Genomic DNA, 15,557 nt, shown 5'->3' with positions numbered 1-15,557 from the left:
CCAGCAGGTTTACTCATGTGCCAAAATTTGTGCTCACTGTGCTGAGCAAAGGCTCAAAACACAGGTGCAGTCTCACATAGGTGCATTCCATGTTTGTTGTGCCTTGGTTGCTTGGGGCTGGGAAAAGAACTGTGCTGCATGGTACCAAATGCCATCCTCAGTTTTATCAACCACATTCCTGCCCCAGCCCGCTGCCCTGCTCCATGCCATGATCTCTCCACGGCTCACTAAGTACTATTGTCAATAGAGTCCACAACAGAATAAAGGTGTGTGCAAATTGTGTGTCCACTGTGTTGTTTCCCTGGTGTTCCCCCTGGGAGCTGCCTCTAGCCAGGAGCACTCAGTTTGGTTCCTTGAGAGCCCAGCAGCTCTGCATTGGCAGGGTTTCTGCTCTGGGCATGCGGGAGGGGTGTCTGGGAACAATTAAGCCAAAGGCAAATGCTGGCTGAAAGCTGAGACTGTCTGCTCAGTGAGAACTGTGCAGAGAATTTGAGGCAGAGGGGAAGTCTCAGATACTGAATTAAGCTGCATAAAGCACTGGAGAAGACAGTGCTGGAAAACACTGGGCAGCATTAAGTTGCTCTTCTCAAACATTTCATTCCCTTTCGCTGCACAATGTATAGAAATCACAGAATCATTAAGGATGGAAAAGATTTCTAAGATTATTAAGTGCCCACGCCCAACACGTATCCAACCTGAACCTCTCCTGGCGCAACTTGAGACCATCACCTCTCATCCTGTCACTGCTACCTGGAAGCAGAGGCCAACCCCCACCTCACCACAACCTCCTTTCAGGCTGTTGTAGAGAGGCTTTCGAGTAGATGCAGTGAGTGCACTGCCCTAGCATCTTTCCATGGGGTGGTGGTGCCCCTCAGCCTCAGCCCATCCTTCATTTCCTGCTACAGGGACACCACCAACCCAACCCCATCCATGTCTTTGGCCAAGGCCATGTGAAGGCGGTGGAGCATTTGTGTACCATTTGCTTCCTTGCTGGGAGCAGACATTGTTAAAAAGGAATTTGCCATTTGAAAATTAAAAAAAAAAAAAGAGAGAGGGATACAAAGGGGAAACATTTCAAAAATTCGAAGTGTTTTGCTATCTTTTGTAAATTGTGCTCACTTTGCATGAGAGCCAAGCTGCCATCAGTGGCCCACAAGCACAGAGGCACCACCAAGGAGGACACGGGGTTGTGTGTGGGGCTGCCCCACAGCACGGCCTGACTGCAGTGTCTCTGGGAATGACGGGGGTGGGAGCAGCCGGACAGCGTGTGTGGGGGCACCTTGGGCAGGCCACAAGCGGCCCATTGTGGTGGCTGGAGGCGGGTGATCAGACCGCCCGGGACGACGGTGGCCACTCCTGGTGGAGAGGGCTCAGCTGCCCTCAGCCCTGTGGCGGGTTGGGGTTGGGACCACAGCTGCCTCATCCTGCTGGGCCCGCTGACCTACGCCTTCGCGCCTCCACCTACAGCCCAACATGGATGAGGACGGTGCCTCGGCCCTCTGCCCTCCCACCTCCAGGCTGGCTGGCCCCAGCCGCATCCCAGGCCCCATGCTGCGGCGGACCGGCTCTCCCGGTGCTCCCACCCAGCGGAGCTGCCTCTGGGTCACTCTGCGGCAGGGGGCCGGGGGGCTCCTTGGCATCGGCCACGAGCCCCAGCCCCCATCACTCCCGTGGCCCCGTGCCCACGGCTCGTGTCAGGACATGGAGGGGCTGAGGTCACACCAGTGGAGAAGATGTCGGGCACTGGGGACCCATGCACTGGTAGGTGTGTGCCGTGAGGTGGGCTGGGGCGCATCAGGGATGCTGTGTGGGGCAGTGTGGGAGCTTGGGGGGTTTCCCCCTCACCCTGACAGAGCTGAGGGGCAGTGGAGAGCCAGGTGTGGGGGATGTATGGAAGGGAATCTTGTCTGTCTGTTTGTGCATCTGTCCCAAGGCAGCTGTACTGGGCACGCTTGTGAGGAATGCCACCGACCCTCAGAGCTGGGTGCTGGCATCACCCTGCCAAAATGTTGGTGCCCAGGCACAGCTCAGGCTGGCCACAGCGCGTGGCGGGGACCTTGGAGGAGGAAACACAGAGGGAAAGGGGATCCTGCTCTGAATCAGCCGAATGACCCACACAACTCCCAGACACAACTAGCAGCACCTTGTGCATGTGTGTGCATACATGTACATGCACACACACACATGCACAGGGGACGGCTGTGTCTCTGCACTGGGGGCAGGCAGCCAGCAATTGCAGTGCCAAGGGAGGAGAGGTTTCTCACGCCTCTGCAAGCAGAGCTGAAGGGTAAATGGGTCTTAATGAGCTGTTCACAATTCCCAATTTCCCCTCTCTGTGAGGCCCTGCCGTCCCCTAAAATAAAGAAATATCCAGGCGGGGAGCATGGTTTCTCAGCCACAAAGGGTTAAATACCCCTCTGCAAGCAGGCAGCTAAACTCAGGGATGCTCAGGAGGGAGAAGATGATGTGGGGGGGGGCTGGGGGTGGGTGGCTGTGCGAAGGCCCCCTCATGGTGTGTGGAGCCCATCTGTGGTGCTCCTTCATCCCCACCGCCGTGCCCACCCTGTGGAGAGCAGGAATGGAGCTCGGGAGGGAGCGCGGGCGGGGGGGATTTTGCAGCGATGTTTAATATTCAGGTCACATGACAGTGGCAGCAGGAGCAGCACCAGCATCTCCGCTCAGCTGAAATAGCCACTGGAGAAGGAGGGGAAGGAGAGGGGGTAGAAGAGGACAGGAAAGAAAGAGAGGGGTAAAAGCGGAGTGTTATAGCCCACCGTGCTGCGCCGGCATCAAGCTTAGGACAGTGGGGGCAGAGCCACCCCCTGGGGAGAGTGTTCGCAGACAAAGGAAGCTTCATGTTCAAAGGTAGGATGCTGCGGGCTGGCGGGGCTGGGTGATACTGGAGGGACACTCAGGCTTCTTGTGCCCCCGTGCTGCTGGGGATCAGTATCTCCAGAGGGCAGCGGGGAGAATCAGCTTCGTATTTTTCCTTCTCATCTTTCAATGGTAGCACCGAAGGAGCAGGAGTGGGCTTGGTGGTTGTGGTGCTGATGCAGAGTAGCTGTCGCCAGGGGCTGCTCTGAAAGACAGAGATAATCCCAGCTGGTCCAGGGCCGGGAAAGCCCGCGAGCTGCTCTGTCTCTGCCTTGTCCCTTGTTGTTGCTGGGGCAGTGGGGATGTTCTGTGCTGCTCCCCGGGCACCTGTGTGGGAGCTGGTGGGTGGGCTGGGGATAGGCGGCTCTGGTGGGGTGGATGCCCCGATCCTGGGATGCTCAGCATTCCCTCACCTTGGGGTACAGCTGATGATATACCAGCTTTGCCAGCTCCTGCATCTCTGAAGAGGCTTCGGCACATGCTGCCCTAGATTTGGCTGCAGCCAAAGCCCTCTGCAGAGCAGTGAGGGCACATGGAGGAAGGCTGCTGCCAGCAAGGCTGCGGCAGTCCAAAAGGCTGGGATAAGTTCCCCTGCCCAGCTTGAAATACCCTGTGATGCTCAGTCTGGGGAGCAGGGACACAGGTCTGGAGCCATACGGGTGGCAAAGGAGTGTGACACACCAGGGTCAGTGCCTCCAGTCAGGGCAGGAGAGCTGCAGCGAGGCCGTGGATGCGTGGGAGTGAAGCAGCTTTCCCGAGCTGGGAGCTAGGCTGTGGTGGTGGCTGCCTCCTTGCAGCCCCCCCTCCCTCATGCCACTCAGACAAAGGACGTGAAGGCAGGGGGAGGGGATAAGGCCGTATGTAGGTTATCGGGGCTGCTCTGCCACAGGACGTCGTGGATGGAGGTCCCAGTGTCTGAGCTCACAGCTGGTCTGCAGGGCCATTTCTGTCGCGGATGTTGTGCAGTAGTGGTGCCTCTTGCTGGCTGTGGCCTTCAGGGAGATGTTTTGGGGTGCGTTGACAGAGCTGACTGGGGCCTCCCTGTGCACCCACAGCTGCTCTTCTCCCTGCAAGCCCTGATTCCAGGTATGCAGCTCTGCCTGCAGCCAGGGAGCCCATCACCGCAGCCGCCCTCTTAAATCAGCTCTGCTTAGCACACAGAACAAAGCAGCAAGGAAATGGGTGGTAATGCAAACAGCGGATGCAAGTGGTTAACCTTGGCTAACCCTCTTTTCATGACAGCTGCACTGACCATAGCACTGTGTCAATGAATACATTGGAGGGAATGGTCAGTGGGACTATGGGATGTGCCTGGGATGCATAATGCTACCCTTGACCATTCAGTCAGAGCTGTAATGAGGCTTAGCAGCAGCATTAGCATTACAGCCCCTAAACCAGAGCCGTCCCCGGGGACAAGGCAGACATGTTTCGTGACTTGAGGTGCCTCACAGCTCTCGCTCCAGTCCTGCACGCCCTGACCTCCTGCTGGTTGGCCCTCAGTTGTCTCCTTGGATTCCTCCGTAGGAGCCAAGAGATGGAAAATCATAGCACAAAGCCCTCAGGTATTCCATTGTAAAATGTGGGCTCCCATTTAGAGAGTGTGTGGGAAGCACCCTACATGGACGGAAAGGCAAGTGACTGAGTAAAAAGGGGTATTCTCTACCCTGGGGTCTTCTGACCCTGAAATCAGAACTCCCAGACCGACACCACTGATAAACAGTCCAGGAATTATTTAAGAAGACTTCTGGAGCTTTTTTTTCCTGATCCCAGGGCTTTTTATAGGTGCTTGGACTGTTGGGACCTGACTTGGAAATATGTGCTCCAGCCACTCAAGCAATGAAGGCTGTGTAGGGATGACCGAATACTGCAGTGTCCACAGCAGTCAGCAACAGCTGTGGGCAAAGTGTCCCTCAGTGCAGCAAGTTTGAGGTATAGGTTATCAGCCCTATAGCGAGCCCTGACGGTGGCTGCCAGCTCCCTCCTTCCATCTCAACCCTCTCTGCCTTCTCCCAAACTCTGGGATAGGTGGGACCCCAATGCAGGCTGCTCTGGCAGATTTTGGCAGCTTGTGGCCAGGAACAACAAGCGATGGCTCTGCTTCCCCTCTGCCTTCAGTCCCCTCCATAGTTATCCCAGCATTGAAAAGATATTGAGCAAAGCTGTGTGTGGGCACTGCAAGATTTGGGGCATGGCCAGCCATGTGAGGATAGTACAGGTGGCACAGGACAGGCAGGAGAGGACAAGTGAAGGGTATGGTAGCAAACAGCTGGCTGACCTGTCTCTCCATGCAGTAGGGTTTTCTGGCTGACAGCAGCTTTGAGAAAGCTGGAAAAAGACACGGGGAGCCTGAGGGGAGGCTCTGTCAGCAGGAGAGTACAGGTGAGCTGTGACGGCTGGAGGAGAGGATTGTGAGAAGTGCTCAGATAGGCAGATCTCCTCTGCCAGCAGAGTGGGGTGTTCCCAACTGCCATCCTGGCTTGGCCAGCACTCTCTCTTGTGCCCTGGTCCACCCCTGATGCTGTTCCGTGGGGAGGAGAGGCAAGGGCATCCTCCAGCAGAGCTGGTTCAAGGCTGAGACTTTCAGGACCACCTATCCATGAACAAAATCTCCCTTCTCTCCCCAGCTCCTGGCCTCTTCTAGCTGAGCTCTCCCTGGTGCTGTCAGTGACCCCAATCCATGTGACCCCAAAATGGCAGTCACCTGCCTGGCCACTCGCTTGCTCTTCTGCAGCCAGTGGGATCTGCTGAGAGGAGCAAAAACAAACTCTGCTGAAATGATGGAAAGGGATAATTTAGTGTGAGATAGTTGTATGGAAGTAGCATCTAAAATAAGAGGAGTGCTTACTAAGCAAAAGAGCATGCTGTCTTTGTCCTGGAAAAATAACCATCTAATGAGATAAAGCATAGTAATTAGAGTGGGAGAAGCTCCAGTTTGCAGCTGGTTATATATGAAAGGTACTTGATTCCCATCCCCCTTTCATTTTTCTGTCCAGATCCACCCCTCATGCCTCCCTTTCCCATCATTAACAGCTTCCCTTTGTGCCTTGTCCTCTCCCAACCTCCAGCTTCCTTCTGAGGTGAGTGGGAATTGCTCACTAATGAGGCAAGAGATGGAGATGAATGGCCAAGGCCTGTCCCAAGCTGTGTGTGCCATCATCCAAAAAAGAGTCAGGGAGGCTAGGAAGCCTCAGGGCCTTTCTCTCTGCTGGTTTGTTTCGCATGGAAGAAGCAGGGAGGGGAGGGAGGACAAACCACAGTTTATGAGTAGGCATGACAAACGGCACTGATCTGCAGGCAGGAGGCAAGCGTGGAGGTTGTGGATCCTGGTGAAAACTGGGAGGCAAATCAGGCAGGAGACACACATTGGTGCTCTGGCCCCTGATTAGGAGCCCAGCCAACTTCACTAGGCGTGCTGCTGCTGTTTGGAGATAGCAATCAATATGTTCTATGCTCAAGGAGCCCTGCTTGTCCAATTCCTCATCCACAGTGATATGTAGAAGAGTACGCTGGAAACTCAAGTGGATGTTCCTCCATGAAGAGCCTTACTGCTAAAATCTTGCTGTCCTGTCATGCTCAGCAGCCCTTGAAATGGACATTTAAAGCTACCTTCCACAGGGCAGCAGGGAGGTCCTTATCACACCTGAGTGATGATTTCTCAATCTTTCTCTCTGTGCAGGACCAGTGGAGAACAAAAACGAAGCAGCCATGTCTGAGCTAGTTCCAGAGTCACGACAAAAGCCAGTTGTGCCAATGAAACCTGTGGGCATTAATGCCAACTTACTGGGCTACATTGGTATTGACACCATCATTGAGCAGATGCGCAAGAAGACCATGAAGACAGGCTTCGACTTCAACATTATGGTTGTAGGTAGGCAGGGATTGGTGGAGGACTGGGAACCATGGCTGGATGCACTCCCATGAGGCCAGGTGGGAGAGCAAGCCCTGAAGGGAGGGCATGAAGGATTAGACAGTGCTCACTCACTCTGGAAAAATCATAGAGTCATCAAGGTTGGAAAAGACCACTAAGATCACCCAGTCCAACCATCAGCCCATCCACACCATGCCCACTAACCATGTCCCTCAGTGCCACATCCATACAGCTCTTGAACACCTCCAGGGATGGTGACTCCACCACCTCCTTGGGCAGTCTGTTTCAATGCATCACCACTTTCAGAGAAAAAAAATTTCCTATTATCAACCTAAAATGACACCCTTTACAAGACAGGGAGATACCTACAACACTTCTTCATTCTGGCTCTGTTCTCTGCATCTCTTCCATTGTTGGGCTGTGCCAGATGTTGTAAGCTTCCTCTTTGCAATTCTCAGGTCAAAGTGGGCTGGGAAAGTCTACGCTGGTGAACACCCTCTTCAAATCCCAAGTGAGCCGCAAATCTTCAGGCTGGAACCGGGAAGAGAAGATCCCCAAGACAGTGGAGATCAAAGCTATTGGACACGGTAAGAGCCAGGCTGCTGGGATGCAGGCAAGGCTGATGCTTCTGCCTGGTCATGCAGAAGAACCCAGTACTTTGCTGTAAGGCAGCCCTTTCTCCATGGAAAGTTAAATGAGAAGTGCCAGGATTAGGTGACCTCAGACATAGCCAATGTTTTTCTTATGCAGTGGTGCATTCCACTGATGTCATAAACAAAAGCAAGAGGCAGAAAAAGTGTTAGAGGTATTTCTCTTGCCAAGACATTGGTCTGTGTGTGTGGATTAACCACTGTGATTCCTATCTGCAGACATTTAATGTTCTATACTACTGCACAGGGATGAAGGCAGAATACTCTTGTTCTCTTGTAAGACACATAGACTCATGATGGAGCAGGTCCCCAGGGAGGTGTATGACAATTTGCAATTTCTTTCTCAGTTATTGAAGAAGGTGGGGTCAAAATGAAGCTAACAGTGATCGACACCCCGGGATTTGGAGACCAGATCAACAATGAGAACTGGTGAGTTTTATCTCGTAAGACCTTTATGTCCCATAAGGGGCTGCAGTTATGCCGATACATGAAGTGTTGCTCAGTTACTTACCATTGAAAAATGTCTGGGATCCTGTTGCAGTCAGTAATTGAGATGCAGAATTTTGAGTACCATTTGTTTATGTGTGTGCTCAGAGGTATGTGCACATTAAATAGTGAGTGCTTATTTCTACGCCTTAAAAATCTTGCCCTCACTCAAACACTAGGAAACACCTGCCCTCATTCTGTTCTCAACCCTTCACCCCCAACACAGGTAAAATGCAGCCATGCTGCCAGGAAACCAGGCAAAAAACTGTAATCCCCTTCTCAGACTGAGTTCTACTGAATTCTACATGTGCCCCTTTAGCTGAAAATTGAGCTGTTCTGCCCAGAATCAGGCAATTCAAATTTTTCCAAGATTTCTCACAGAGACCGGTCCCCAGCAGCCCCTTGTCATGGCACCATTGGGTCTTTTCTCCCTTCTTCCACTGATTTAACTGCTGACTTTCATAGCAGTTTGCTCAGTTGGAAAACTCTTAAACATCTCTGGTGGTGATGGGTTGTTTTTTTGTGTTTTTTTTTGTTTGTTTGTTTTTTTGTTTGTTTATTTGTTTGTTTTTTTCCTTAATGCCAGAGTCTGCTTTAATGCTGTCAGAGCTGGGAATGCTGTAGGCAGAAATCTGAGGAGATTTGTACCTGTCTATTCATCTCTCTCTCCCACCTTAACAGCTGGGAGCCTATTGAGAAATACATCAACGAGCAATATGAAAAATTTTTGAAAGAGGAGGTGAATATTGCAAGGAAGAAACGAATTCCAGACACACGAGTGCACTGCTGCCTCTACTTCATCTCCCCCACGGGCCACTCGTACGTATGCAGTTCCCTGTCCTTCCTCATCCTCTTCATGCCATTGCGGCAGATATACACCCTGTACTGCTGAGTCTCAGTCATGGGACCAGGATTCCTACCAGCTGGGCTGGATACTGTTAGCTTAACTTTAGGCATTGTAGGGCTTGAAAGGGTCTGACAAAGGCAGGAGAAACACCACTGTGCTTTCTTTGGGAGTGGGCAGGATGGATGGGAACATGGAGGCCTCACAGATGCCCTGATGCTGGGAGAGTCACTAGAAGGGCAAGGAGGGTAAAGTGACCCCTTCCATGTTGTTCCTTCTTGGGCTGCAGCCTGCGGCCCTTGGACCTGGAGTTCATGAAACATCTCAGCAAGGTAGTGAACATCATCCCGGTTATTGCCAAGGCTGACACCATGACCTTGGAGGAGAAGACCGAATTCAAACAAAGAGTGAGTATTTCTCCTTCTGCATGGGATCCCTCCCTTTCCTGTCTGGGAGATGGGAGAGATGAGCCGTATCTTTTCTGCTGGGACTGCAGTTCAGTCCCCAGGGCTCTCAGAGTCCAGCTTGGATTGGTGGGTAAGTGAGGCACTGCCCTGAAGATGTAGCTGTCCGTGGCTCTGAGATCAAATCTGTTAGAGAAGGAAGAACAGTGGGCATCCCTGTGACATTCCATGATATGTTCTGTCATGGGAATTACAGAGCCAAACAAGCAGATGGGGCTGGGGAAGAAAGATTTGTCACTATTGCCATGTGTCCTCACTTTGCACACCTAGAAGGGACAGTCCTTCCAGCCCTTCCCCACTGGAAAGATGTTCCAGATATGTCTGCCCAACCATCCTGCCTGCCTTCCCTTTAGGTTTGTGTTGCTTTGTGCTCCAAAATTTCTCTCTGCCCAGGTGCGCAAAGAGCTAGAAGTGAATGGGATCGAGTTTTACCCCCAGAAAGAATTTGATGAGGACTTGGAGGATAAAACAGAAAACGACAAAATCAGGGTAGGAAACATTTTATTGTGGGAAGGGAAAGGGTGGTTGAGGGCTGGTCAGATTTAATGAGTGAAACAGACATGTCACTAGGTTTTAACTGCTTTGTGGTCCCTGAGCGAAAGGTGCAACGGACACAAGAGAATGCCATTCATCCTTCCTAGTCATGTCCACAGGGTGCTAGGAAGGCTGAGTGAAAAAGGACTGTACTTCACCTCCTCTCGCTGAATGCCGTTTGGCCTCTGCTAAGGATGAAAGGGACAAGTTCATCCCCTGTCCCAAACAACCTTCTCATGAGCTCAGGCCAAACTCTACCTGAAAAGCAGTTCAGTGCTTTGCCCTGCCAATTCCTATGAGAAAGGATATCTCATTCTTCCTAGCTCAGAAAGGTAGAAACCATCTAATTTCCAGCCTGTGGTTGTTCATGGCCAGGTTGTACCCAGGATTATATGTGTTCTTGTGCAACACTGACTCAAACATTTCTCCTACCTACTGGTCCCATCAGCTAGAGAACAGTCTTATCCTGTGCTGGCCTTCTTCTGGTCAGCTAAATGAGACAAGCTCCTTTGGTCAAGATTCCATTCTCCCGTATTCCATAACCACTTTTTTATGTCCTACTCTAGTTTGATTTGATTTTCTGGCACTGCTGTGGGTACCCAGTACTCCTCTGTCTTTTCTGAGATCTGAACTGCTAAGCCCTTGGACCACATGTGCTCTCTAAACAATCACATCACACTGGTGACTTGTGGTCATCTTGTGACTGACTGGCACATGGGGTCCTTCCGCTCCTTCAGTCATTGCTTGTGCACAAATTCAAAAGTCATAGTAGAACTTCTGGTGTTATTCCCTAAATGCTCTTCTTTGTGCCTCAAACTTACTTAGATTTTCCTGGATAATAACCCAGTCTGCCTCTGTACTGACAACACCTCCTGGCTTTGTGATGCTACTGCATTTAGTTAGTCCACTCATTATTTTTAGGGTTAAACTATTCATGGAAATATTGCCTTCCACATTAGTTGTCAAGAAACTCTAGCAGTAACTAACTGCCTGGCAGCCTGACACTTGCTCTTTCAAGCTCCCTAGCTGCCATAGCCCCAGCAGAAATTCCCACCTCCCCCAGATTCATTAATCATTTCCCATTTGGCAACACATCACACGCTCTGGGGGAGACCAGATGGGTTTTGCTTCTCCTCCAAACTGTTACTGTTTGAGAGGAAGGCACCACAATTTGTTCTGCACTTCAGCCTAATTGCTTTGGGTTTGGTAGTCTCACATTTAAGAACTAAACTTAATAATAAAGAGTAAATAATAATAAAGTATAAAATATCCCACTCCTGTGGTAATTGCAATCCCTTCCCAGGTCCAGGGAAGTCTACAAAGCAGGATAAATCTGTGAACAACCAGACAGCCTTATAGATAGTAGAATCTCTCACAGTCTATTGTCTGGAAGCAGGAACTTTCTCCTTGTGTGTAAAGATATCTTGATCTACAGTAGTTTCACCTACTGTCCTGCTTCCCAGGGTCTTCTGGCCTTCCTCAGTACAACCATTTCAGTAATTGAGCTTTGAATATTCATGTGTTCTGTTGAGGGGATTTTGAGATTTTCTAGCAAAGAACTGCAAACTTGATGAGAAATACTCTCTGCAAAGTTTTCCTGTGAGGAGCCCCAGGATGACAGACACTCACCTGGTATGCCAGGTCACCAGACTCCTCTCTGGTCACCTTGCCCTTCAGAAATGCTGGAGATGTGTGCAGAAAAGCTTTACTCCCTTCTCTGGAGCCTTTGGCATTGATGTAAGGTGCACACTAAGCCCAGGGGGTGCAAGAACACAAGTAAAACAAGAGCCCAAAATGCTATGGATAGCAATGATGAGTGAAGTTTTGCTGTGGAGAACCTCCTCCCTTGCAGAAGGCTTTGCATTTGGTGAGGTGCAAGGAGGAGAGGTAGCTAAGGAACAGTGACGGTGCTGCTCTCTGGAACAGGTTTGATAGGTGTCTCCACATGTCTTTCCCTAGCAGGAAAGCATGCCCTTCGCAGTAGTGGGCAGTGACAAGGAGTACCAAGTGAATGGCAAAAGAGTCCTGGGCAGGAAAACACCTTGGGGAATCATTGAAGGTAAAGAAACTCTTGCTTTTGGGAGATAATAACAGGGTCCTGATAACACTTCCCATGGCTACTTTCCCATGCCTTTTGCCTTTGTGGTTGTTTATTTTTTTTGTTTGTTTGTTTTTTGAAACTGAGCAACAAGAGAACTCTCAAATCGCTCTGCTTGGAGAGAACTGCCATTGTCAATGTGGTACCACTATTGCTAACTGGCAGAACCATCCTCAACACCATGGGGTGTGTGAAGCTGATCTCCTTGGTTTTCCTGTGAAAACCCACCTGTGACCACTCAGCGTATCTGCTCAATGCCTGAGAGCTTGTCTGCTGTTCACACAACTGTCCATTCTTTCTGAAGCATGCCACCTGAAACATGCATGTCCCATAGCAATGACCATCCCATGCTCTGTAACCACAAACAGGTTGCAGAACAAATGTAACATTTCCTTGCTTTCTTTTCAGTGGAAAACCTCACTCACTGTGAATTTGCCCTGCTTCGAGATTTTGTCATTAGGTAAGGCCACAGTCATGCCCATGATTTAGGGTTGTTAGTTAGAGTAGTATGGTTAGGTCATGGTTGGACTTAATGATCTTTGAGTTTTTTTCCAGCCCGAGTGATTCTATGATTCTATGATTCTCATCTCTTGATGAGAAGGGAATCTTCCTGAGACCCTCTTAGAGTGAAATAGCCCTTATGGGAGGGAAGATAAATCACTTTTCAGGCAGCAAAATCTTATGTGGGGCAGGGTTGGATTGAGTTTAGGGGTATATACTCTAGTGCCTCTCTTGACCACTATGTCAATTAGGTGCTGGTTTTCACGTATGATCTGGACACATAGAGAAACACAGGGTAATAGCACCCTTCTTTAATCCTATTAATTGCATTAGGTTCCAACAACTTCTAGTTGTTGCTGACATAGGTTTGGATTGAAGTCAGTGATAAAGAATCCACTACCCCATCCTAGACCATCTTTTCAGTGGTGCTGCCCTGTGACAGGGTAGGGGGCACAGCATAGAGACTGCAGTCCATTTCCTGCATCCTGCCTATGCATGTGGAAATTCCATCTCTCTGTTGCATTATGGCACCTGCATAGGAAGAGGGTAAGTTTGCTAACCAGACTGACTGGAGAACTGACTGGTGAATAAAATGATAGACAGAAAGCTAATACTGATAGCACTGATGATGGTTATCATATCCTCTTTCACTTTGTCCCATGCAGGACTCACCTTCAGGACCTGAAAGAAGTGACCCACAACATCCACTATGAGACCTATAGGGCCAAGAGGCTGAATGACAATGGAGGGCTGCCCCCCATGACCTCTGAGACAGAGGAAAACCATGAAAGTAACCTGTGAATGACACCCTTGACATCACCTGCTGTCTCTGGATACGACAACCCACCCCTGCTACCCCTGGCTCTACCACGAGCCTGTCTCTGAAGCATGTGGAGCATCCTCTGTGTGTGTGAGAGGGTGCGTGTGTATGCGTGTGCCTACCTGTGTGCCAGAGGGGGACCAAAGGCATCTTCTCTGCCCTTCCCAAACTGTCCTCATTCTCAGTTTGTATTTTGCACAGTGGACTGTCTGTCATCTTCCTTTCTCTCGTTGTTGTGTCTCAGCTGTGTGTCTTGTCTGGGGGAAATGGGGGTGGGGGAATAACTTATGGAGGCAAGAGGGCTTTGGAAGTGGGAGGTGTGGGGCATGCTGGGGTCCTGTTTTTATTCCTTGGGGATGTGGCATGGAGAGACTTGGGGGCAGATGGCAGAGTCCTTGGTGGGTGGGAAGGTAGCTGACTGCTCAGGGAGGATGGTGGCCCAGCATTTTATCTCCATTTTTTGCTGTGGCTTGCAAAGTGAAATGGCAGCTTGGAAGTGAATAGATGGGAGAAGTGACAGATTGACAGGTTTTGTGGTTCAGGGAAAGTGAGTGGTAGAAGGAGACAGGTTGTGAGTTGTAGCATCTATCTGAGAAACATCAAAGTAATTGGGGGAAAGAGCTATATTTTCCAGAATTAAAGAATAAAAGAACACCAAGATGTCTTTCTTGGTATCCACTGGTGATGGGAACACAAGAAATACCTTCTCCTCACCAAAATATCTGTGTTTGTCACTCCAGCAGCCCCAGCCTGTGCTAATCCCCTGCCTCTCATACAGCTCTCCTGCCTCCCATGTCCTCTCCTTTACTTTTGTCTTCACTCCCTTTTAACCCTCTATAGCTTTCTCCCTTCCTCTCCTTATCTCACTTTCTCTGCTCCCAGCCCTCTTACTCATTTCCTTCAAAATCTTCCCTTTCTCTGAGTCCTTTCCTCCTTCTCCACATTCACCTCTTCCTTATCAACGTGCTTTTGTTGTGTCATATTGAAAAGCTGCTGTTTCACCTCCACTTGGAGGAAGCATGGAGAGAAGGTAAAAACCCATGAGGAGAAATATGCAGAGTTTTACTGGAGGCTAAATTATAGATTTATAGAATCATTATAGTTGGCAAAGATCTCTAAGACCACTTAGTCCAACCATCAACCGACCACCACCATGCCCACTAACCATGTCCACGTGTGCCACATCCACATGATTCTGGAACAACCCCAGGGACAATGACTCTGAGAGGGTTCACAACTGCCCTGAGCATGGCAGTCTGCCCATCATATAGAATAAGCATGTACCCAGCTGCCAGGGGTTGTACCCCAGAAGAACATCTGGTTGCATTAGCAGTGCACATGCAGAAGGTCATGGTGTGGGATAATAGTGCTGCAAGTACAGGGAATTATGTTGGGTTGGGATGAGGCTGGAAAGGCTGGCATGATTGAAGCAAAGCCTGAGGTTTGTGGACAGAAATGTTCAGGGCCAGGATGAGAGTGATCCGAGCGTTGCAGAACCATCTAGAAGCTTGTGTTCATATTGTGGCTTTCTGTGGTGCTGTCTTTGTAAAGCAAATGTCTCTTCCATCCCACTCCCATCCATCCACACATATCAGCTCTTCTCAGCGCTGCCAGGACATGAAGGTCCTCCCAGCCTTTCTCATCCTATTCCCCCACCACATTCATAGCTTTCAGTGCTTCACACAGCCTCTTACCCACCATCCCACCTCAGCACCAGGCTTCTTCAGCCTTGACAAGAACTTTGCTCCTCACTGCTGTCTGCAGCCACCACAAAGGCCTTGCAGAGGTCACGCTGCTACAGACACATCAGCCGTCGTGGGTCAAGAGCCTCCCAGCTCATGCCACTAGCCAGCCACTTCAGCTCACCTCAATGTATCACCAGAGTGTGATGGTCACCAGACAAGAGATGTCCCGTGTGGCCACACCATGATGCCAGACCCAGCCAGGGCATGGCAGAGTGCTGGCACTGCTAGCAGCAAAGCTGGAAGGGCTTCCATGCCCGAACCTTGGGCTGTGGGATGAAGGCCACACAGTTTGCTCTGTATGTGTAATATTCTGGGGGGATTGGTTGTAATGAAGTGGTTTTGATGCTCTGTTCTGTAATTTCCTACAGTGAACTGTTTCTAAGGGATGCATAAAGGCCCGCTGAGAAAAGCAAGCTTGGTGTCCTTCACTGCCACCGCAAACCCTACACAGACACAACCTCCTCGAGTGGGGCAGCACAGGGTGTGTGGGGAGGTGCCTGCAGAAAGGCATAGACCCTGACTCACGAGTCGGGCCTATTCAAGGCCAACAGAGGCCCGTAGGCTCCTTGACAAGGGCTCCACACTCCAGAAGAAAAAAAAGGAAAAAAAAAAAGCATAAAAACACACGAAAAACCCCACAACAAGCAGGCCCCTGAGGCCAGGCAGCGAGCAG

At 50.4% G+C, this 15,557-nt stretch overlaps 1 protein-coding gene across 2 annotated transcripts; it reads left to right on the top strand.

Moving 5' to 3' along the window:
• Window positions 1-2,630: 2,630 nt before the first annotated feature.
• Window positions 2,631-15,497, top strand: SEPTIN3 (septin 3). Of its 2 annotated transcripts, none has more exons than XM_019614482.1 (10): window positions 2,631-2,865; window positions 6,551-6,742; window positions 7,201-7,329; window positions 7,740-7,821; window positions 8,560-8,697; window positions 9,012-9,129; window positions 9,580-9,675; window positions 11,680-11,779; window positions 12,227-12,278; window positions 12,985-15,497. In XM_019614482.1, the coding sequence occupies exons 1-10, from the start codon at window positions 2,856-2,858 to the stop codon at window positions 13,118-13,120; spliced, it is 1,053 nt and encodes a 350-aa protein (XP_019470027.1). In that variant the 5' UTR covers window positions 2,631-2,855; the 3' UTR covers window positions 13,121-15,497. The 2 variants fall into 2 exon arrangements, with proteins under 2 accessions (XP_019470027.1, XP_010708650.1); XM_010710348.2 differs by having other exon boundaries at window positions 2,632-2,865; window positions 11,683-11,779.
• Window positions 15,498-15,557: the final 60 nt, after the last annotated feature.

Source organism: Meleagris gallopavo, chromosome 1, assembly GCF_000146605.3.
Source record: "Meleagris gallopavo isolate NT-WF06-2002-E0010 breed Aviagen turkey brand Nicholas breeding stock chromosome 1, Turkey_5.1, whole genome shotgun sequence".
NCBI lineage: Eukaryota > Metazoa > Chordata > Aves > Galliformes > Phasianidae > Meleagris > Meleagris gallopavo.
The sequence above is the reverse complement of the archived record's forward strand: the minus strand, read 5'-3'. Positions and strand labels throughout refer to the sequence as shown.

Coding starts and splice junctions, on each gene's coding strand:
- SEPTIN3 (XM_019614482.1), top strand. Junction 7,822..8,559: donor CAGATCAACAATGAGAACTG/GTGAGTTTTATC, acceptor CCACCTTAACAG/CTGGGAGCCTATTGAGAAAT. Junction 11,780..12,226: donor ACCTTGGGGAATCATTGAAG/GTAAAGAAACTC, acceptor CTTTCTTTTCAG/TGGAAAACCTCACTCACTGT.